Here is a 22440-nt window from a genome sequence, read left to right as displayed (position 1 = left end):
AAGACTCGTCATAATGCTTAACCTGGTGATATTCATTATAAAAACATACTAGTGCATCCTCTTAGTTTAGTTGTAAGACACCAATATAGTAGTGATTCAAAATCTCCATGTTTCAAGACATTGACACACACAGCAAGTGGTCACTGTGCACTGTTCCAGTTTGGGTACAGGAAGTTTGATTCTGATTTGATTAAAAGACAAACTCTGAAAACACTGGGAGCTTTGGGGTGGGTTTTTTTTTTTTTTTTAATAGCAAATCTCTAATATCAGGTTATCACCATCACCCTTTCTGGCCCACAGGCCCTGAAATCCTGGACAATGGGCCAAATACCATTAGTTGTAAATGCATGAAAATTAATCATCTTCTCTGAGTAGGTGCTGAAATCTGGCTCTGTGCACTTGGGCTAACTAGCCTCTCTGTGCCTCCATTTCCTTATTACGAAACTGGGATTAAAAATAGCTACTCTCACAGGATAACAGGATTACAAATAACATATATGTAACAGCTAACATCAGTACTTGACAGCATATAAACGGTATCTATCTCAGTAGATCTTAAAAATGAAATGGTTCAAATGACATTTTATGATAATTTTAGCTATGTTTAGTGATCTAGTTCTTGGAACAATCATGTATTTAAAAATAAATTAATGACAAGACAATTGTAAAGGAAGCCGAAGAATAAGAGTGAATCCCACGCACCCTGACCATTCCCCCTCCACAGGGAGAATGAACACAATGTCCGAGGATGAGGACACTTAGCTCAAGTTCCAGGCCCCATCCCCAGCCGCAGCCGCTCTGACTTGGACTGACTCAGCCAAACTCCTTCTGGCATTAATCCCCGAAAAGTCATGTGAATCCACAAACCAAAAATCTCAAGTGAGAACTTCAAAGAATACCTCTGTTTTTGCAAGCATTTTTTTTTTAATTGACAAAAGACACTGAAACAATCAAATTCAAAGGAACTACAGGACTCAAAAAGTTCCAGTTTCTAAGTTGCAGAATCAACACACACTGGAAAAATTCAATGACATTTAAAAATCTAAGATTAATTCTTTTCATTGATTTCCTCTCCTTGCATTCGCAAACAGAGGGAGTGGCGCACCTGTTTCAGGGATTCCGTAGCCTGTCAACAGGAAAAAGAAAAAAGTACATGATCAAAGAGAATGAGAAACAGCATTACTGCAGGAGAGGAATTCTATAAATTTAATGCATCCTTAGGTTAATAAATCTATTGAAACTACTAATGGCAAATGTCTACAATATTTTGATGAATAAGGATCCTTTCTGAAATGAAGAGTTTAAGGCTTCTAATATATCCTTCAAGTTCTTGCTGTTTGCTGTTCCTTTTATAATGGTTTTTCTAGTTCTTATTTGAAAAGAAAAACACTGGGACCAATCATTCTCCCTTCTTCCTCAACGTTACTGCCTTAAAAGAATACTTCATAGGTGCTCTTTTTTTTTTAAAGATATTATTTATTTATTTGAGAGACAGAGAGAGAGAGAGGGGACAAGCAGGGGGAGCAGCAGGCAGAGGGAGAAGGCTGCAGGCTCCCCAGTGAGCAGGGAGTCTGATTCGGGGCTCGATCCCAGGACCCTGAGATCATGACCCGAGCCGAAGGCAGACACTTAACCCACTAAGCCACCCAGGCGCCCCCATAGGTGCTACTTTAAATCTTAAACGCCCAGGACTATTAACCAGTGGGAAGAACATCCACCCTTTAGCCTCCTTGGATTATATCATTCAAATGTAAGAGTACCCGCTAATTAAAAATAATATTATATTTTTCTTAAGTAGTGATTTTAGAAAATTTAAAAAATTGTTAAAGGTTTTATCATCCCCAACTCTTGGATTACAAGTTGAATTCCAGAACTTGTTTTTTTAATTTGAGAGATGGCTAGTTTAGAACGTTACAGGTAACAAGAGACATTATGAATATTGGCTATTAAAGGAGCATGCATTAATCAATGGAAGAGATTTTTACTGAAACTTTTTTCTTATAAAATTACTAAGAAAAATTAAAAATCTAGTTAATGTGCTAAGAAGCATGTAGCATCTGAATCAAGCTAATGAGTCCACTGGGAGGCCAGAGTAAAAGCTGCCTGAGATACAGATTATGTGGAAGACCCTTAGAGCACAGGCTCCAGAGTCAGGCTGGTGGGTTCATAGCCTTGTCTCCCCACTTTCTAACAGTGTAATACCTAAGCAAGTAACTAAGCACCTCCCTTTTCTCACCAGAAAGATGGAAAAGATGAAATGAGGCATCCATGACGACTCTCTTATTTTTAAGGAGAAGTTATAAATACCTTTAAAAAGCTTAACATGTTTTACTGGTGTTCATCTTCCTGAAAGTCTACTTTCTTTTATGTTCTTAACAAAAGTTGGGCTTGAGTTGGTTGAGCTTCCAACTCTGATTTTGGCTCAGGTCATGATCTCAGGGTTGTGAGATCCAGCCCCGGCATCAGGCTCTGTGCTGGGCATGGAGCCTGCTTAAGATTCTCTCCCTCTCCCTGTGCCTCTGCTCCAAAATAAAATTTTAAAAAAGGGGCGGGGGAGAAGAAAAAAGTTGAGCTGGATATTGGACAGTTTTCTTTAAAAACACATACTCAGAATGTGAATAGAAATAGAAATAAGAAATAAGAACTGCTACTGGAAACTATTATTTTACTATCTCAAAGTCATTTAAGACATTTCCCCCCACACATTAAAAGACATTCCCATGCAGAATATGGGAGTCAAAACCAAAACTGTAGGATGTGAAATTAGCATCACACACTGTTTCACTGAACATCAACCGAAACATCAACTGTTTCACTGAGCAAAGCAGAGTACACTGAAGTCTATCGAGGACCAAGCTTGAACTTGGGGATTTCCCCGATACTATGTTCTAGCTCCCAAAGAGCCCAAACAGGACCAGTTACAAGAGGTCGTATTTCCGACACGGTACCTTAGCAAGATCTTCTTTTAACTTGTTGTACTGCACCACATCAAAATGTTGTTTCTTTGATTTCTTATGGAAGAAGTGCAGAAACTGCCTCCTTTTAACAGCTGAGTAAGTATAATCCTAAAAGGAAAAAAGGTGGGGGGGAGAACATGTTTTAAATGAACATAATGTCTCTGTAAGAAAGACACTTGCCTTAGCAACACTAAAGCAAAAGAAGGCAGATGAGTAAAATATTTGCAGTGGCCAACAGAGGAAGCATAAGGCAACACAAGGAAAACATTTCATCTTGCTTGAGATCAGCGGCTGTTCTCAAAAGCAAGCAAGCTGGGAAGAGGAATCACACATATTGGGATAGAAAGGAGAAAAAGGAAACTGTTTTGTCAAAATAATCATGCAATGAAAGCTAAAGTTACTGGGTGTTTTTGCAATATGTATTCAATTCGATTTCTAAAGACACAGAACACAATTTGATGTGTTTATCTCCACGGAGAAATTCATGAGTTGCACTATTTATTTCTCTATAGAGGTTATCAGTTTTCTGTGCTGTATATGCGCTATCCTCGTGAAAAACAACAACGGAATTTATCAGCTTATACAGACCCAGAGAGCAATTCAGTAAATAAAAAAAGTTTTATTGCTCATTACTTCAGTTGGATATGGAATTATTTGCAAAACATGTTCTAACTTACCATTTTCCTAACAAACTACTCACCTGGCGAGTGACGATAAAGTATGCAAAAAAGACCATGGAATTTGCAAATGTGATGAAGTATGTCACCGGTTCCATGATATCCCAGGAGTACACCCACCAAGTGAGCCAGGCCAATGCCCCGCCCTGAACGGACAGCAAGGCTAACCCGGTCCACAGAAGTCCACTGGTTTTGGCTTCTGAGCGAGCTTCGATGCCAGCTTTTATCTAAGGGGCAAAACCAGCCTGGTTCAGCTTACAGGGTACCCAGTCATGGGCAAAGAAAAGAAGGAACAAAAGTAAAGTAACACTTATCTGCATTATATTAACGAGGTCTGATTTAGGGACAAGTTATGAAACAGACACATTTCGTGAGTGATCACTTATTTCCAATTCAGTTCATTAAATGAGCCATTTTTTTTTAATATAAAGGTAATATCTGCTTGTGGGGAGAAAAAATTAAGTAATACAGAAGGGTATACAATGGAAAACTCAAGACGCTGTCCTCTGAAGCCTGAAATGATAGGCCTATTCTCTCTGACCCAGCAACTGCACTTCTAGCAATGCGCCCTGTAGGAAGCCTTGCTCACACATGGTCCATTTCAGATGCTCAAGAGTAAAAGACCAACACTTGTGCCTACATCTACTGAGCTGTTATGCAGCAGTATCGAGGAAACTATGTACCCTTGCAGAGATCCTTCCAGCATACGCTGTTGGTGAAAAAAGGGGAGGGAGAACAGTATATAACACCATATGCCCTTTTCTGAAAAAGGGAACAAAATAATGTATTTGACTTGTGTATACACAGATGAAGAAAATCTAAAATGATCCACGGGTGTGGGGATATGGTAGTAGGAAGAAAACTTTCCACTGGCACCTTTCCCGATTTTCAAATCTTAATACGAGTAAATATATCACCAACTTTTTAAAAAGTGAAAAATAAAATGTGGGTACAAACAATCCAATAAATAAAATTTCAAAGTCCCTCACTCTGCCATCTTCTAGGTATCCTTAGACAATACTATTAAAAAAGTTTCTTTTATTTCCAGAAACTTCCTATTCAGATACGAAGATACGCAGAAGACACCCATCCGGTTTTAAAAGTCAGAGGGGATCAGAGGTTTAGGAGACGCCGTTTTTTCCCTTAAAACAGACTCCCACCCTGCCTCCCCCCCAAAATTATTATTTTTTCCCCTCCATCAGTGATTAACTTCGGTTGTTAGGAAGCCATTGCTAACTTTCCAGCTGTCTGTACGGTAAGCAGAGCTGGGCCACAGGCCTGTTCTCCAAAAAAGGAAACCGGCAATCCTGTAGCTGGTACATCCAGGCCCACCTGATCCTCATTCACAGAGACAGCGGGGCCAGCGGCGGAAGGCGGTGTGCACACTGTTCAAGATGGCGGCTCCAGTGGGGCCGCCATGCACTAGCTGTGCACCTTCGCTGTCTCTGTGACTGAGAGGTAACAGTACACACAGGCTCACTGTGAGGACTGAAGGAGAAAGCAAGCCTATGTAGGGTGTTCCCCAAAACGTTCACTTAGCAAGCGCTCAGTCAACAGTATTATTTTCAAAGAGCCTCAACGGTGATGCTTCCTAACCTGTTCGAGAGGCTGCAGCTGTCCCTTCAGGTGGTCAATTCTCTCCAGTAAGTGGTGCTCTCTCTTTTTCTGAAACTCTTCTAAGTGCAAAGCCGTGAACAGTCTGTGAACCAAGGATTTCACATTGTCCATCTCTGTAGCATGCTCCATACTCAGTTTCTCTGAGAGAAAGACACAAAGGACACGTAAGGCAGTCCCCACACTTCTTCCTCCCCGCTCTCCGAGTCCAGGGAACCCGACCTGTGTGCCCGTGGCTGACAGCCTGGGTGCTCCAAGCCCTAGGGAGGCATCTGGGATTGGCCTTTCTTCTTGTCTCAGGTGATTTGTCCCTCCCACAGAAACAAAGCCAGGAATGATAAATTACTAGACAGTAGGCTTAAACTTCATTATGTTTTTTGTCTTTTTTTCCTTTTGTAATATGACTTTACTGTTTCTTTAAAAATCTTCATACAGGAAAAGGTAGCCATCTATCAGAACCCAGGTGCATGCCTCACCTTGTTTGTAACACTTTAGAGTTTATGGGTTCATTTTGTCATTGTTTCAAGTTTTTATTTAAATTCTAGTTACTTAACATCTAGTGTAATATTGGTTATAGGAGTAGAATTTAGTGATTTGTCACTTATGTACAACCCCCAGTGCTCATCACAAGTGCTCTCCTTATGGTTATTTTTATATCTGACTTCAACCTAAGATCCCTCCCCGCTTAGACCCCAGCCATCTATCCAAAAATTACTTTAGGATGCACAGGGAGGGAAGCTGGTATACAAACATGTAAATGAAATTATAATATGTATAATATACATATTGAAAAGCAATTAAAGTGTAAGTTCTTTTCAGCAAGATGTAGGTCTGAAAGGAGGTTCACATTGAGAAGAAAGGAAGTCAGTTTCTAAGTTATTAACAAAGTTCTTTTGCCTATGGGTTTCTCTTAATCCTTCTGCCTCTTTGGATCAATAAACTCCCACAAACTTCCACTAACAAACTCGGTTGTAGTGCTCCTTTCCTGAGGACCATAACTGTTGCCCAGCACTACGGGAGAACTAGGGCGGGGGGCGGGGGGCGAGGCAGGACAGATCTGCGGGCCAGTCATGCACACCTGCTGCCCGGGGAGCCTTAGGACCCAAGGTTAAGGACTAGCTCTGTGAGCCTCCAGTGAGCCTCCAGCGCCAGCAGGGCTCCAGTCATTTCCCTTTTATCTCCACACACTGCCTCCAAGACATTATCGTGGTCTTTAATCCCTTCTACATTCCAGGCTACAGCTGCCAAGAAGAAGTAAGAAGTCGAAGTTCCCTTCTAGGCTTCTGAGATTTGTAGAACAGTCAGAGCCCTTTTGTTTTGATGGGAAATGTAATGCTATTTTAAAAGTCTAAAAAAAAATTAAAGGTCTACATATAGAAGAAAGGTACAGATGGGACACAATTCCGTCCCTAGCTGTGGAGCATATCCAGGATAGACAAAGCCAGACGCTAAAGGGATCAGGATAGATTTTAATCAGTAAGCACTTCGATGAGGGAGAGGATCTAGGGTGAACTGAGCTCAGACTTCTGTTTGTGCAGAGGTGGCTGCTGTTTCCAGGGACAGGGGGAAGGGGGGACGTCAGGGGCTTAAGCAGAGTCAGGGAAGGGGAAATCTACAAAAATCGGGCGTGAAGGTTGTTGGTTAATGTGACTAGACTAATGTTTGTGTTGTTGATGAGCACTTAGGCTGAAGAGAAACCAACAGAGGCCCCGAGCAAGTCCGAGCAAGGCAGCGACCCAGCTGGCAGGGAAAGCAAGAGTTCCCTCAAAGAGGAGTTTCTCAGGTCCTTGACATGACAGTTCTGGACGGTAGAAGCTGTACACTTCAAAGCCACCGAGAAAGGATTTATAATTGCAAGCTTTCCCAAGTAACTGCTGTAAGAGGGGGTTCAGGGACCTGTCTGCCGATCACCAGGTTTTCCCTGAACAAATAGGAAGTTCTCCCAACAGTGTTGCACTTTCCCAGGCAAGGATTTTAGGAGGGCTGTAGTCTAATCCTAGGGATAGGCCCTTGAGCTGCAGAAACCATGCGGGTGTCTGTTCAAGTCTCTTAGGGGCAGGGAGAGAACAAAATCATTTGTGTGGAGAATCTGCTATCTTTTTTCTAGGTCAAGGCTGAGGTCTAGTCAAGAAGAGGGCTCAGAGGCGCCTGGCTCAAGTTTGGTCAAAGAGAGGGTCTTTGTTATGTGACACGAAATGTTTATCTGAGTTCAGTGACAAGCTATCGTCTTTCAGAAATGGTACAGCAAAATTTGTATGTTGTTTTACCAACTCAAACATTTCTCTAAATAAATAAACATTTGTCTGTGTTATCGCCTAACAAAAAAACCAGAAGCTGTTTATTCCTTTTAGAGGTGTCTTCAATGTGGATTTCATTTTCATATCCTAAATTTTCAAATCTAACGTGGCCAATGATTTTAGAAAAGACGGAATTTAAATACATTTTTTAACTCTAAATTTATAATTTTACAAACTAAATTTACTATCAGTCCAGTATAATTCCTCTGTCATCTTTCTTCCGACCATACCTCCTGCGCCCGTTAGCTGAATTCCCTCTGTGAGACTGAGTCAGCGTTCAGGGAGGAACCTGGTAAACCCAAGGCCAGGGAGGCGTGGGTGGCACCCAGAGCACAATCCCAGCAAACCGCCCCCTCCCGAGCAGGGAGAAGGCTCTCCTCCCAATGAGCTGGCAGGAGGGAGGCCTCCGTTTAGTCCCCGGGGACCTAAGGCTTGCGACATGTTGGGGCTTGCAGGAGAGGAAAGTCAAGTAGAACAAAGAGATACCCTTTAAAAAAAAAAAAATCATTTATTTCCACTTGTTTCCTCAAATACTCAACCCAGAGAAAGGAAGCAGAAGGCCTTCCAGAGTACTGGGGCCTCACTGAACAAGAACTTTCTACCTTCACAGGGATTTCCATTTCTGTATTTCTCAACGTCCACCATCCTTCTCCCTTTGAGGTTAAATACTGCCCTGATTTTTAAGAAGAATTAACAGTAGAAGAAAGTTCACAGCTTTTGTAAGGACGGATTCATTTTAATTTGTCTATATTTGTTTGTGTTTGAAAATTCCGTAAAATTTTCAAACACACAAAATTTAAAAATATATTTTTCTCTTCAAGGGATCTTCAGAGAAGTGGCTGACACCAACTCTGGGGTACAAGATCAGCCTGGATCACCTTACACCAGAAAATAAGAAAAAGCTTGAAATAAAAATGGGGGCAAGTCACAAGATATGGGAGCCGTGGTGTTCAACTGTACCAGTTAACCACTAGTGGGAGCCCCCTTAAGTTCCTTACTCCCATTTCTTCATTGTTAGCATTTATTCCTTTTTAATCTAAATCCCCTCCCCTGCCCTAACCCTTCTCACCGGCACCTACTGAGAATTCTTGGCTGAGGCAGAACTGGGAGAATCTGGCTGCAAGAGGACTTGCTGGATTCCCGCAGCCCTCAGTTAACACTGAGCATCCTAACTATGAACAAGAGCCTTCCCTTATTTATTGATCTATTTATTTTGTCATCTATTTATTAAGGCACAGACTTACTAATTCCTTCCTGCTGCAGTCTATGGTCACCGCTTACTGGGAACAGAAGCCTCCCGAGCCAATAGTGGCAGGAACACTTAAACATAAATAGTGATTTGCCTGAGGCTCAGTGTGGACTGGTTTGAGAACAAAAACACATTCGTGAGTTTTACCTCCAGGAGCCCTACCAGGTTCTCACAGAGAAGGTCAGAGATCACACATAACTTGGTGCTTGGAGCAGGGAGAGGGGAAAAGTAACCATTCTGAATCAGCCCCCAGCATAACTTTCTCCACAGCAAGGAAACAGCTTCACCAGATCCTTATCTGGCTTGGGAGAAGGTCAGCCAGCCCTGGCTTGGGAGAAGGTCAGCCAGCCGACTGCAGCCCCCCTCCAGCCTTCCCATCTCTCATAGGGGAGGGAAAAATAAAAAGGCTAAGAAACTCTTCTCAAAGTTGCAGCCCAGGAATTCTGGCTAATACAACACCTGCAATTCAACATAGGTTTATAGGATACTTCTCCCCTTACCCCCAAGACCTTACGACTACATCACCAGGCCTGCTCTTCCATGCAAGATGCAGACTCCAAAAAAGAATTTCCAGGGAAATCCAGAGACAACAGGGAAGAGAAAAACAAGGGCACTAGAAGAAACTCAAGTCTCTGATACCTACCACTACTGCAAACAGCAAGCAGCCTCTTCCCTGGACACACATATAATATACCGCACATCAAACACCTACTTGCTTCAGCGTCGACTACCCAACACATCATGCCCAACTTTCAACAAATAAGTATACGGCAAGGGGGAAAAAAAAAAAAAAGCAAGAAGGCATAACATATTCAAACTGCAGAAAATCAAAGATAAAGAAAAAAAACCTTAAAAGGAACCAGAGGAAAGAATGCCTTACCTACCGAAGAACACAAATAAAAATTACACCTGACTCCTAGAGACGACACCAGCAAGGAGGAGACAGAGGGAAAACTCGCCGTTGAGAGTGATAAAAGAAAATTTCAACTTCATGTCTTAGGACCTACACTTTACCATTTACTAAGGTCAGAACGACTTGGCAAAACCTCAAAGCAGGATCTGCTTCTGCCCTCAGCACATGCTGTACATCTGCTTTGTTAAAGAAAACAACACAGGGGCACCTGGGTGACTCAGTCAGTTAAGCGGCTGCCTTCAGCTCAGGTCATAATCCCAGGGTCATGGGATCAAGCCCCACTTCGGGCTCTCTGCTCCATGGTGAGCCTGCTTCCCCCTTCCCCCCCCCCCGCCTCTGCCTACTTGTGGTCTCTGTCAAATAGATGAAATCGAAAAAAAAAAAAAAAAAGAAAGAAAGAAAAGAAAAGAAGACAACCCCAAAAGAGCATTTTGAACTCAAAAGAAAAAGGAAGAAACTTTCCTGGTTCACACAGGATTAAAGTCCAACAGTTCTGAATACACTAGAAACTTAATGTCAGCAACTTTCTGAAATGTCCTTTGTCTAATGACCTGTAACATTTTATGCAAAAAAATGTAAATAACCTGCACCAAATGTCCTTTGACACAGCACCATCTGCTTTGTGAAGACTGCATATCCTGGGCAGCTGTCTTAATGTGGACTCCAATACAATCCTCCTCCTTCTAGAAATTCTAAAAGGTGTGTTCATTTTATGTCAATGTGAGGGAAAAAAACACAAACCTAGAATTCTATATCCCACCCAATTATTCTGCAAAAGTGGAGAAATGAAGACTTTCTCAAACAAAAGTTGAGAACAAAAAATGGGGCCAGTAGCCCCGCCTAGTGAAAACTGTTAAAAGCAAAGGGAGGACAAGGATGCAAGGTCAGAAACCCAGATCTACATAAATAAAGGAACTATGTTAAAGAGGGAGTAAGGGAAGACAAAATTAAAACATTTTTCCTTTCGCTTATTAATTGATCTAACAACAGTCTGTTCAAAGTAATACTAGCAAAAAGGTATCCAATGCTTGTATGTACATGTATCATATATCAACAAGTGGAATTTGGAAATTAAAACATGTTACCATTTATATCAGCACCTAAAAAACTGAAATAGGTTAAATGTAACAAGCTACGATCAGGATCCTTATAAGGAAAACTATAAAACTCTGGTGAAAGACATCAAAGAAGAGCTAAGTAAATGGAGAGATATTCTATGTTCATGGGAAGCAAGACTCAACACTGACAAGATTATCAGTTCTTCCCAAAGTTGTCTATACATTCAACACAGTCCCAGTCAAGATCCCAGGAAGATACTTTGTTGATATCAACAAACTGATTCTAAAGTTTACACTGGAAGTCAAAAGACCTAGACTAGCCAACTTGGTATAGAAGAAGAATGAAGTCAGAGAACTGACTCCACTCAATTGCAAAACTTACTATAAAGCTACAGTGGTCAAGAGAGCCTGGTATTGGTAAAAGAATACACCAGCAGATCAATGAAATCGAACAGAGAGCCCAGAAACAGACCCATATAGAGTCAACTGATCCTCGACAAAGGAGCAAAGGCAATACAGTAGAGCAAAGACAGTCTTTTCAACAAATGGTGCTGGGAGAATTAGACATTCACATGCAAAAACAAACATAAAGAATCTAAATTCAAACCTTATACCCTCCAAAAAAATTAACTCAAAATGGATGATAGACTTATATGTAAAATGCAAAACTATACAACTCCTAGAATATAGGAGAAAACCTAGATGACTCTGGGTATGAGGATGACTTGTTATATACAGCAAAGGTATAGTCCATGAAAGGAATAAATGATATACTGGGCTTCATTAAAACTAAAATGTCGGCTCCACAAAAGACAATGCCAACAGAATGAGAAGAGAAGCTACAGATTGGGAAAAAAATATTTGCAAGGGAGAGATCTGATAATGAACTGTTATCTAAAATGTGCAAAACCTGGGCACCTGGGTGGCTCAGTGGGTTACGCCTCTGACTTCAGCTCAGGTCATGATCTCAGGGTCCTGGGATTGAGCCCCGCATTGGGCTCTCTGCTCAGCGGGGAGCCTGCTTCCCCCTTTCTCTCTGCCTGCCTCTCTTCCTACTTGTGACCTCTGTCAAATAAATAAATAAAATCTTTAAAAATAAATGCAAAAAAATAAAATATGCAAAAACCATCTTAAATCAACAATTTAAAAAATGGACAACCTGCTTTAAAAAATGACCCAAAGACTTGAAGAGACACCTCACCAAAGAATACATTAAGCATCTGAAGTCATATGCCATTAAGCAAGTACAAGTTAAAAAAAACAAGCTATTACACACCTATTAGAATGGTCAAAATCCCAAACACCGACGATGCTAAAAGCTGTCAAGGATGTGGAGCAGCAGGAACTCTCACTCACTGCTGATGGGCGTGCAAAATGGTACAACCACTTTGGAAGAAAGTTTGCCAGTTTCTTACAAAACTAAACATACTCTCAACATACAATCCAGCACTCACGCTCCTTGGTATTTACCCAAATGCATCAAAAACTGATGTCCACACAAAAACCTACAAATGCTACGTACTGTTTGATACCAACTATCTGACATTCAGAAAAAAGCAAAACTATGGAGACAGTAAACACTTTAATAGTTGCTGATGGTTGGTGGGTGATGGGTGGGAGGGATCAGGCAGATCACAGAGGACTTTGGGGTAGTGGAATTACTCTGTGTGATACTACAATGGTGGATATATGTCAGTAGACATTTATCAGAACCCTAATGTCAACTACAAACTTTGAGTAATAATGATGGGCCAGTGCAGGCTCATGGATTGTAACAAATGTAGTGCCTGACAGTGAGGGAGGCTACGGGGAGGGGACAGAGTATATGGGAACTGTATCCTATCTGTTCAATCTTCCTGTGAACCTACTAAAACTACTCTGAAAAAATCAAGCCTGTTTTTGAAAAAAGAGTTAAGCACTATATGATACACACATGGATTCATGATTTTCAGGCCTACTTCTTCTTAATCCAATAATGTCAGCTTAAGCATTCAAGATCCTAATGTGAAGTCTTATAAGTGTAAAAAAAGATACGACACTAAAAGGCCTTGCTGGGCAACTGCTACTCATCATTCGTACCCCCTCAAGAGAAGCGTAAACATCAGTTAAGAAGGTTCTTAAGCTTGCTCCCTGTAAAAGCCCCACAACTAAAGGGAAATGTTAAGATAATTGCCTAGCAGGTGCCTGGGTGGCTCAGTTGGTTAAGCAGCTGCCTTCAGCGCAGGTCATGATTCCAAGGTCCTGGAATCGAGCCCCGTGTTGGGCTCCCTGCTCAGCAGAGAGCCTGCTTCTCTCTCTCCCTCTGCTTGCCACTCTGCTTACTTGTGCTCTCTCTCTGTCAAATAAATTTTAAAAATATTAGGAAAAAAAAAAGATTGTTGTCTAGCTGTGTCTCTTACCTTTCTTGGGGCACTGTACATCATATGTTATTTTGTTAATGACAAGCTTAAAATCATTCATTAGCAAAATATCCATCAAGGTCGAAGCTGGAATTTCACTGCCATCTGAAAGAAAAAAATCATGTAAAAAATATGTCCTTGGTTTAGACAGTAAGAACCATTTTCCAATATACAGAGAAATATTTACTAACTCAGGTTTTTATAATACAGGAGTGGACATTTTCATGGGGCAGGGCTCTCCAATCCCCAATACTGTTCCCACGTTGAGGAACTCTCCCTTCCTGCTCTACCTCCCATTACACTGCACCAAAGAGAGCAGGCAGGGGTTCCCTCTCCCACGCTGTTAGTGGGGCTGGGGTCTAGGCAGATGTTCCTTGGGAGACTGTATCTGCAGAAGGTCAGGCTAAGCTTGGGGGCAGGGGCGGGGATGGATTCTTCATAGCAAAGCCAGAGCAGGGGAGGTGACACTTTGAGGGGGTGGTAAGGGTGCAGGAGTCAGCAGCAGAGCCCATCGGGTGGATCCTAGGCTAACCTGGTCTTTGGTCTGTCCTCCCTTAGTTCCTGCCTTCTTCTGAGCCTGGCTTTCTGTCTATTCCAATCTCCAGAGCCTACTGACAGGCTCCTCCGCTCAGCCAGAGTCCTCATCTGCTGCTGGTAGCTAAGCCCCTGACTGGCATGTGCAAGGCACACAAGTAATCACATTTAAAACCCGTTAATTATTAGAGGTGACTGATTGGTTCAAATTTCATAGCCAAACAGCACCACCAACCACTACCACACAGGGCTCCCCAATGTTGTAGCTGGGTTTGGCAGGGGTGCGGGTGAGGCAAAGCTTCCAGGGGCTGGGGGGGGGGGGGCGGGTGGTGGTGGCAGGGATAGTAATAAACGTAATTAAACCCAAGGAGTCAGTCAGCATGTGTGTGGTTTTTATGGAGGTCAAAAATGGTAGGAGAAGGGTGCCTGAGTGGCTCAGTGGGTTAAAGCCTCTGCCTTCGGCTCAGGTCATGATCTCGGGGTCCTGGGATCGAGCCCCACATTGGGCTCTCTGCTTAGCGGGGAGCCTGCTTTCTCCTCTCTCTCTGCCAAATAAATAAAATCTTTAAAAAAAAAAAAAAAGAAAAGAAAATGCAAAGACTTTAGAACATTAAAAAAAAAAAAGAAAGAAAATGGTAGGAGAGATTCTAATAGTAATTTCAAATATCCTAGGAACAATTCAGGAAAGAAAAACAACAAAACAAAACCAAAAAAATGAAAAACAAAAACCTCCTGGAGGGGCGCCTGGGTGGCTCAGCGGGTTAAGCCTCTGCCTTCGGCCCAGGTCATGATCTCGGGGTCCTGGGATCAAGCCCCGCATCGGGCTCTCTGCTTGGCAGGAAGCCTGCTTTCTCCTCTCTCTCTGCCTGCCTCTCTGCCTACTTGCGATCTCTCTCTGTGTCAAATAAATAAATAAATAATCTTTAAAAAACAAAAACAAAAACAAAAAAAACCTCCTGGAAATTTTTAACCTCAGCGTGCTTTCGCTCAGCCTCTTAGATAGCCTGGCTTTTTTTTTATTTTGGAACTAAACTTTAATGGAACCCAGGTGTTGAGAAAGCAAACTCATTGAATAAGCAAAAAACACTGTCGGTGGGTGGGAGTTTCTCTATCATTGTCCCTTTAGAACAGTCCAGGATGGGTAATTTTTACTGTGCCTGGCATTTGCCTGGCTATATCCTACCAGAGCTACTCTAACTACATTAATATGCATGACCGCAGTAATGCTGCTAGTAAAATCAGGAAAAACCTGGTTGTCTGCCTCCCGTCTGGCTCTCTGTAACTCTTTTGTTCCAGAAGGCAGCGAGTCAAGTCTGCACCTGGGTCTGTTCCTCGAATTTGGCTGTTTGGGTTCCTGTTCATCAGTTGGGGTGACATCATTTTCCCAGGAATTGCCAAATAATTCAACCCACACTATGGGCAAAACTGTGACAAGCTTAGAACACTCTTTTCAAGCCCAAATTAAAGGCAGGCAAATTCCACCCACAGAACCTCTCTTTTTAAAGATGCGCAAGACACCAATCACTTTATGACTTTGAAAGTGTCATTTAAAAATTTACATTTAAATGACTTCAAACCTACTCCTTCAAATAGGGCTATAAAAAGCAATCACCTGGGTATGATTTCTCAGCCCAAGTACTATATTATCCTTTATACTAATACAGGAACGGTGGCAAATTGACGCGAAACACTCTTGAGGAGCTAATGATAGAGTCTTGAATTCTTCACCGAGTCTTGGTTGTACTGATTTAAACCCCAATAAAGTGTTTTCACTCAGTCTAAAGAGCCCTTTTTCTCTAAGATTTCCTGTCTTTTCCATTGTGCTTTATGTTTCAAAGCTACTCACATTTTTAGAAACAAGCAGGGTCCATGTCAACTGCCGCTGTAACCTGCTTATTTCATTCACTTAAGGGACACTTACTGAGTCCACACCACTGGGCAAGGGCTGTGCTCGGTGCCCCTCCAGGCACACGGGCTGGCAGCTAGCTGCCGTCTCTTAGAAGCTCAGGAAGGCAGGTGCTGGCCCAGTGCAGAAGGCCCGAGGGTGTGCCATGCTCCTGGGACCATTCAGTCAGTTCAGAGACGAAAAGCTAAGCCGCTGTGGCCACAGGACGAAAACCTTCTTCTCTGATCCTGTTTTTATCAGGAAGAAAGCTCCCCTTCCAGTTAAATCCAAAGCTCTTACCGCAGCCTACAATAAAGCTTGCCCTAATCTGTCCCTCCCCTCCTACTTCACCCAGCTGCCTCCTCTGTAGCCACAGTGGCTCAGCTCCCACCCCCGGGCCTCTGCCAGAAGAGCTCACCCATCTACGCAGCTCCCTCTTCTCTTCCAGGTCTTCCGAGAACCTGACCTTAGCGAGCATTCCCCCACCCCCATCCAGGTCCCTGAGAGCATCTCCTCCCACACTGCCCCCCCCAATTCCAAGAGCATGTCCTCCCACAGCACACCCCCCCCACTCTGCAAGCATCTCCCCCTACACCATGCCCCCCCACAGCACTCTCCCCACTCCGTGAGCACCTCCCGCCATAACACCCCCCCAACTCCAGAGCACCTCCCTGGACATAAACACCCACTTGCTCCACAGACACCTCCCCACCACCACGGCCCCCCACTCTGCCTTTTCTCTGTAACATTCATTACCTAACACACTACATATTTCCTTCACCCTTTTCTTTCTCCTCTTAAAACATAACCTCAAAAAGAGGAGAACTGTTTAACCTCTGTCGTCCTCTGCTCTGCCTCTGGCACCTAGACCCGTGCCTGGAATATATTAGATGCTCAATTTGTTGAGTAATTTTTAAAATTTAATTCAATTAATATATAGTGTATGATTAGTTTCAGAGACAGAGGTCAGCAATTCATCAGTCTTATACAACAACCAGCACTCATCACATCAAGCGTCCTTCTTAATGCCCATCATCCAGTTACCCCATCCCCCCACCCTCCTTCTCTCCAGCAACCCTCAGTTTGTTTCCTAGAGTTAAGAGTTTCTCATGGTTTGTCTCCCTTTGTGATTCCGTCTTATTTTTCCCTCCCTTCCCTTTTGATCCTCTGTTTTGTTTCTTAAATTCCACATATGAGTGAGGTGATATGATAACTATCTTTCTCTGACATTTCACTCAGCATGAGACCCTCTAGAAAATAAATTCTTAATCTCAATTTTTCCAACTTCTGTATCTACCCCTTATTTGGTTCTGGACTTGGACAGGGAAGAAGAATGTTTCTTTTCTTTTCAAAACTGTAACGGTAATCATTAATAGCTTCAATAAGTTTATTCTAAGCATGTAATACTACAATAAAATAAAAATGCAAATTTGGTCATTTATCTCTATTCGTAGTCTCTATGTTGGGCTGGGGTAAAGAATTCATTATTCTATTTTAGGGGCAACAGGTCCAAGACCACCTCAGACCATGAAGACATAAAAGCTAGATCCTAAAACTTGAAATTTCTAGTGATTAAACACCTTACTGGTATTAAAAAATATGTACGTTCCTCCTGAAAGCGAGCCATCAGAAAACATATGAGATCATATCCCTTTATAATAAAGATTAGTGAAGTATTTGTATAATTATTCACTAGCTATTTAATCAGAGCTGCATTTTGTTTTCTAATTATTCAAATTGTGCTGAAAATTACACACTAATCACTGTCATTAAAATTTTCTCAGGAAAAATTTTAGGGCTAAGGTTTTGAAATAAGTAACTGAAATTTACATCAAACTTACTCCATTCATTCTCTATTCACTGGAGTTAATTTTCTTATATTACTGATATACAAAAATGAAGGACACAGTAAAGGCCAACCATTTATTATGTAACGAATTAAAGAATCAACTGTCTAGAATAAGAATAAAATAAAGGTTCAGAAAAAGAAAAAAAAGACAAGTGGAAAAAAATATATATATACCTGCTGTGAAGATGGCTGCCGTTTTGACACCTTTATCTTCATTTTGTAGGTCCTGAAGGAATGAACCAACTGTTGATGACATTGGTTTGACCACAAATTGACAGCGCTCTTTTCTGGATGGCAAAGTAAGTGTTATCAAGGGAAGGCCGTGTCTATAATTAACTGTTACTTCTGTCGAGGAAAAAAAAGTAGGAATATAGAAATAGATAAAATTTAGTTTTTTAAAAAGCAACTTTAAAATACAAGGTTCTATGAAGAATGCTTAAATATGGAATTCATAACCCTCTGAATTCCTACAATAGTGCCTTCATTATACTACAATTTGCCTATACTCTACCATTCTATAACACTTCGTTAAGCATGTGTCACACTTTATTATAATTATCTGCTTATTGTCTTCCCAGGTGAAGAGTTGGGTTTTTGAGGGCAGAAACTGCCTCAAATTCATCTATACCTCATCTGCTGCTGGGGTGGGAGTTTGCCAAAGAGTATGGCAGCAGAAAAGGGAGGAAGTGAACTAGGGGCGGGGTGGGGGAAGAGAAAGGAGGGGGACAAGAAGAGTCCGTTTTGCTCAAAACCCCTAATTCTCCTTTTATTTGGAAGAATGTAAATATACTAGCATAGGAATCTAAGAAGTGATAAGAAAGCTTACCATCAGGGGGCACCACTGTACTATAAAGATGTGATTGATAGTATTTAAGATTTCCACACAGCTGCAGGCACAAAACCTGTAAGAAAGATTATTTCTTCTTTTAGAAAAAGTGGGAAAGCTGAAATAAGTGTCTTTACCAGAAGATTTTCCTAACTTTATAGGACAAGCATGATAAACACTTCAGCTTCCCACACAGACCCAGATAAGCCCTTAGAGAAGCTCACCAAACCTTTCAGATGGCTTTGTTGGCCCATGTGGTAGGCACTAGACATACATGACCATTAAAGTTAAAAGGAACACTAATAATTCAGTTTCTCAGTCACCTTTACCACCTTTCAAGTGCTCGACAGCTCTGTGTGCCCGGGGGCTATGGTGTTTGCACAGAAACAGAACATTTCCATCATCACAGAAAGTTCTATCAGAAAGCACTGCTGGGCCTAGAACATCTAAAATGGCTCCTTGACTGTGGGACATGTTTGAGTTTGTGTTGGTGTTTGGTTGACAGTTGTACTGGTGCTTAAGGAAGGCCAGATGACATCATGGCACAGCAGGGCACAGAGACGCTGTGGTCACTGAAAGAAAGGGCACTGAGAAATAGGGTGTCCATAGGCATTTGGCACTTCAAAGAACCTATACCAGAGGAATCAGTATCATAGCAATCAGGGTTTTTTCTTCTTTTCCTCTTAAGCAGGCTCCACATCCAGCATGCAGCCAAACATGGGGCTTGAACTCATGACCCTGAAATCAAGACCTGAAAGAGCTGGGACACTCGGCCAACTGAACCTCCCAGGTGCCACAACATCCAGTGTTTTTTAATGTATCACCTTGCAAAGTGTCCCTTAACAATAAGTGTGCCAGGAATTATCCAATGAAGAATTCTTTTTCTGACTTTTTTAAAGTTTTAAGTAATCTCCACACCCAACGTAGGGCTCGAACTCACAACCCCGAGAATCAAGAGTTGCACACTCCACAGAGTGGACTGAACCTCCCAGGTGCCCCCAAAACTCTTTCCTAAATTCTATTTGTCAAGTTTTCATTTATGCAATAAATCAAATAGTTAAAAATGTGCTCACTGCTCTGAAAAATGAAACAATGACAATGACTCAAATGATGTTCCATTATGCTCAAAATCAAAACAATGTTGTCAATAAGTTAAACAAAACATTCAGCTACATATTTCTAGTATTAAACACAACATAGGCTATTACTTACAACAAAATATCATCTGTCACGTTAATTTAAGGCCATTCATTTGAATTTTATTTCTAAATGTAACTCACTACTAAGATGAAAAGGAAGAAAACCCTGACTATGTCTTAAGATAGATGCAGCTCTCAAAGAATAAAGATACAAAGAAGTTTTCCAAGTTTGGATAATGGGTAGTACAATACTGTTGTTTTTTTCCTACCACTTCTAAACTACAAGAAACCAAGTATCCACTTGAAAACACGTCAGAATTCTCTACCAAAATACTTCTTTAAAAATATTTAATGATATAAACGATTCTTCATATATAAAAGGCAAATATAAAACCACAGAGTGTAAAGGTGAAAGTCTTACCCTTTACTTCTGCACCAAAACCTCCCTCCACCACTGTTAGTGGTGACGAAGACTCTCTCCTCGTCTAAAGTTCAGTCTGGCTCCTCTAGGCCTGACTAAGCCCCATCCTGGCGCGTGTCCTCAAAGAGTCCCTTCTAGCAAGAATCCTGTCAGTGTGGCCAGAATCCCCCACTCTCCATATCCAACCAAACTCCACATTCTCCACAGTCCCCCCACGTATACGTATTACCTGATCATTCTCATCTGCCTTCAGCAAGAATCCGAGTAGTCAGTTCAGCTAAGAACTACCCTGCCCTCTCGAGTTATTTTCTATCAATCCTGCCCTTCCATATAAATCCCCATTTTCCCTTGCTGTATTTGGAGTCCAGCCCAATCTCTCTCCCCACCGCAAAACCCTCTAGTCACAGTCCCCCTGAATAAACTTAACCTTACAACAGGGCCATGAAACTTTTTTTTTTTTTTAAGATTTTTATTTATTTATTTGACAGAGAGAGACACATGAGAGAGGGAACACAAGCAGGGGGAGTGGGAGAGGGAGAAGCAGGCTTGCTGCTGAGCAGGAAGCCTGTTGTGGTGCTCAATCCCAGGACACTGGGATCATGACCTGAGCCGAAGGCAGACGCTTAACAACTGAGCCACCCAGGCACCCCCATGAACCATTTTTTAACAGTAGTTTCGTAAGTATCCTTCCAGGATTTTTCTATGTTACCACTTTACATACTAGCTAAATTTTATCCTAGAGTCTATCTATAGCTAGACAGCTTACGAGTCAGGTTTTAGATGCCAATGGTAATTCCCGATCAGGAAGTACTTATCATTTAATGTGCTGATGGAAGTTTCTGGTGTACTACTGAGGAGGTCATTTTAGAGGCAACCACTTGACAACAAGGAAATTCCGAAAGGTACGGCGGCCAGAGAAAACTCTCCGAGCTTTCTCAAGCATTTGCTGGCCTCTAAGAATCACCTGAAGAGCAGAGTATCATCTACTGTGAAGTAGACCGGGCTTGCTAAAAACAGATTCCTGGACTCCACCCTGAGATTTTTGATCTAGTAAGTCTGAGGTCCGGTGGGAGAATTTGCATTTTCAGTAAGCCCCAGGGTTATACAGAAGTTACAGGTGTGAGGCTCACACTCGGAGCAGCTGGGCTCTAGAAGACCCTCGGTGACCCTCAGGGCACTACGCTAATTTTCTGCACAGAACCATTTTGATTGATGATAACTCATGAAAGCCCCTTCTTTATCTACAAATCCTGTCATTCCCTCAAGGTCTAGCTCAAAAGCCATTTCCTCTTTAAGTCTTCCCAGGAGATCACCATGGTCACAGTGGAGAGAACTTGCTTTTTGCAAGCAGAGCAAGTGCGAATCCCAGCTTCAAGATATACCAGCCTGCTTGATCTTGGACAGGCAGAGTGATCAGGAAGATAGGGGTTTGAGAACGAGGAGGAGATGGCTATATTAGAAGATGACAAAAGGGAAAATATCATTAACATAGGAGAGGTCTGTTTCAGCTTCAAAGTAAAAGGGAGGCAGGTGTTAGTAGAAAGAAGCTGTGCAATGAGCCTATGTCGGGGCCAATTAACAAGACCAGACTGCTTCTAACGCTCTGCCATACTTTCCATTAAATTTATTATTGTTAATAAAATCAAGATGCAGTTTCTTCTTTTTACATTTTTTAAAATGTGACCCAGTGATCCCACCCCCTAGTTGTTTACCCTAGAGAAATGAAAACTTAACTTCACGCGACCTGTACAAATGCTATTTCCTTTCCACCCACTAGTGTGCCATCTCCCCGGAAGCAGGGAGGGGGCTGGTCTGGTTCACTGCTATATCCCCTGACACACCTGACATGCAAGATAGGGGCTCAGTAATTATATGTTAAATAAATGTGAAGGTAATACCTTCGAGCTGGTAAGGGGAAGTAACTTTCAACCTAGAACACTATCTCAGGAATATTACTGAAGGTTGAAGGAAAAGAGTTTTCAGATATACAGAGATCACAGTTTCCTTCCCATACATCTTTGTTGAAGAACTTCGTCAGGAAAAAGGGAATTAACCCCTGATGGAAGAGAACATCATTATGGGCTGAATTGCGTTGTGTTTTCCCTCTAACCCACAGATTCATGTTGAAGCCGTAACCTCCAGTACCTCTGAATGCGAATATATTTTGAGGAGGTAATTAAGTCAAACTGGGGACATGAGTGTGAGCCCTAATCTACTATGACTGGTGTCCTTCCAAGAACAGGAGATTTGGGCACAAACATGAGCATACACAGAAGAAAAACTAGGTAAGGACACAGTGAGAAGATGGCCATTCAGAAGCCATGGAGAGAGGACTCAGAAGAAACGAAACTTGCCAACACCTTCACCTCACACTTTTGTCTTCCAGAATTGTAAGAAAACAAAGCTATTGTTTAAGCCACTCAGCCTGAGGTACTTTGTCAAGGAAGCCCCAGGAAACAGATACAAACACCAAAGCTATAAAATACAGTGGTAAATAAACTATTCATTTTACGAAGTTTTAAACCATTTTTTGGTGTTAAAATGACTGTTAAATTCTAAGCAAGATTTGGTATGTTACACTGAATGAATTCTTAGAACATGTGAAGATTCTTGTCATGTTCA

At 41.9% G+C, this 22440-nt stretch overlaps 1 protein-coding gene across 3 annotated transcripts in view; it reads right to left on the bottom strand.

Annotated features, from left to right (window-relative positions):
* Positions 1–248: 248 nt before the first annotated feature.
* The window catches only part of MCUB (mitochondrial calcium uniporter dominant negative subunit beta), a 96258-nt gene continuing 74066 nt past the window's right edge, over positions 249–22440 (bottom strand). For all 3 annotated transcript variants that reach the window (XM_080796947.1, XM_080796948.1, XM_080796946.1), the window contains exons 2-8: positions 18259–18334; positions 17607–17777; positions 13165–13269; positions 5231–5391; positions 3658–3861; positions 2949–3065; positions 249–1126 (exon numbers count right to left, since the gene is read on the bottom strand). In XM_080796947.1, the coding sequence (XP_080653073.1) occupies positions 1049–1126; positions 2949–3065; positions 3658–3861; positions 5231–5391; positions 13165–13269; positions 17607–17777; positions 18259–18334 (912 nt within the window). In that variant the 3' untranslated portion in view covers positions 249–1048. The remainder of the gene's footprint in view (positions 1127–2948; positions 3066–3657; positions 3862–5230; positions 5392–13164; positions 13270–17606; positions 17778–18258; positions 18335–22440) is intronic.

Source organism: Martes martes (assembly GCF_963455335.1).
Source record: "Martes martes genome assembly, chromosome: 2".
Classification (NCBI taxonomy): Eukaryota; Metazoa; Chordata; class Mammalia; order Carnivora; family Mustelidae; genus Martes; species Martes martes.
This window is presented reverse-complemented; position numbering and strand designations above follow the sequence as displayed.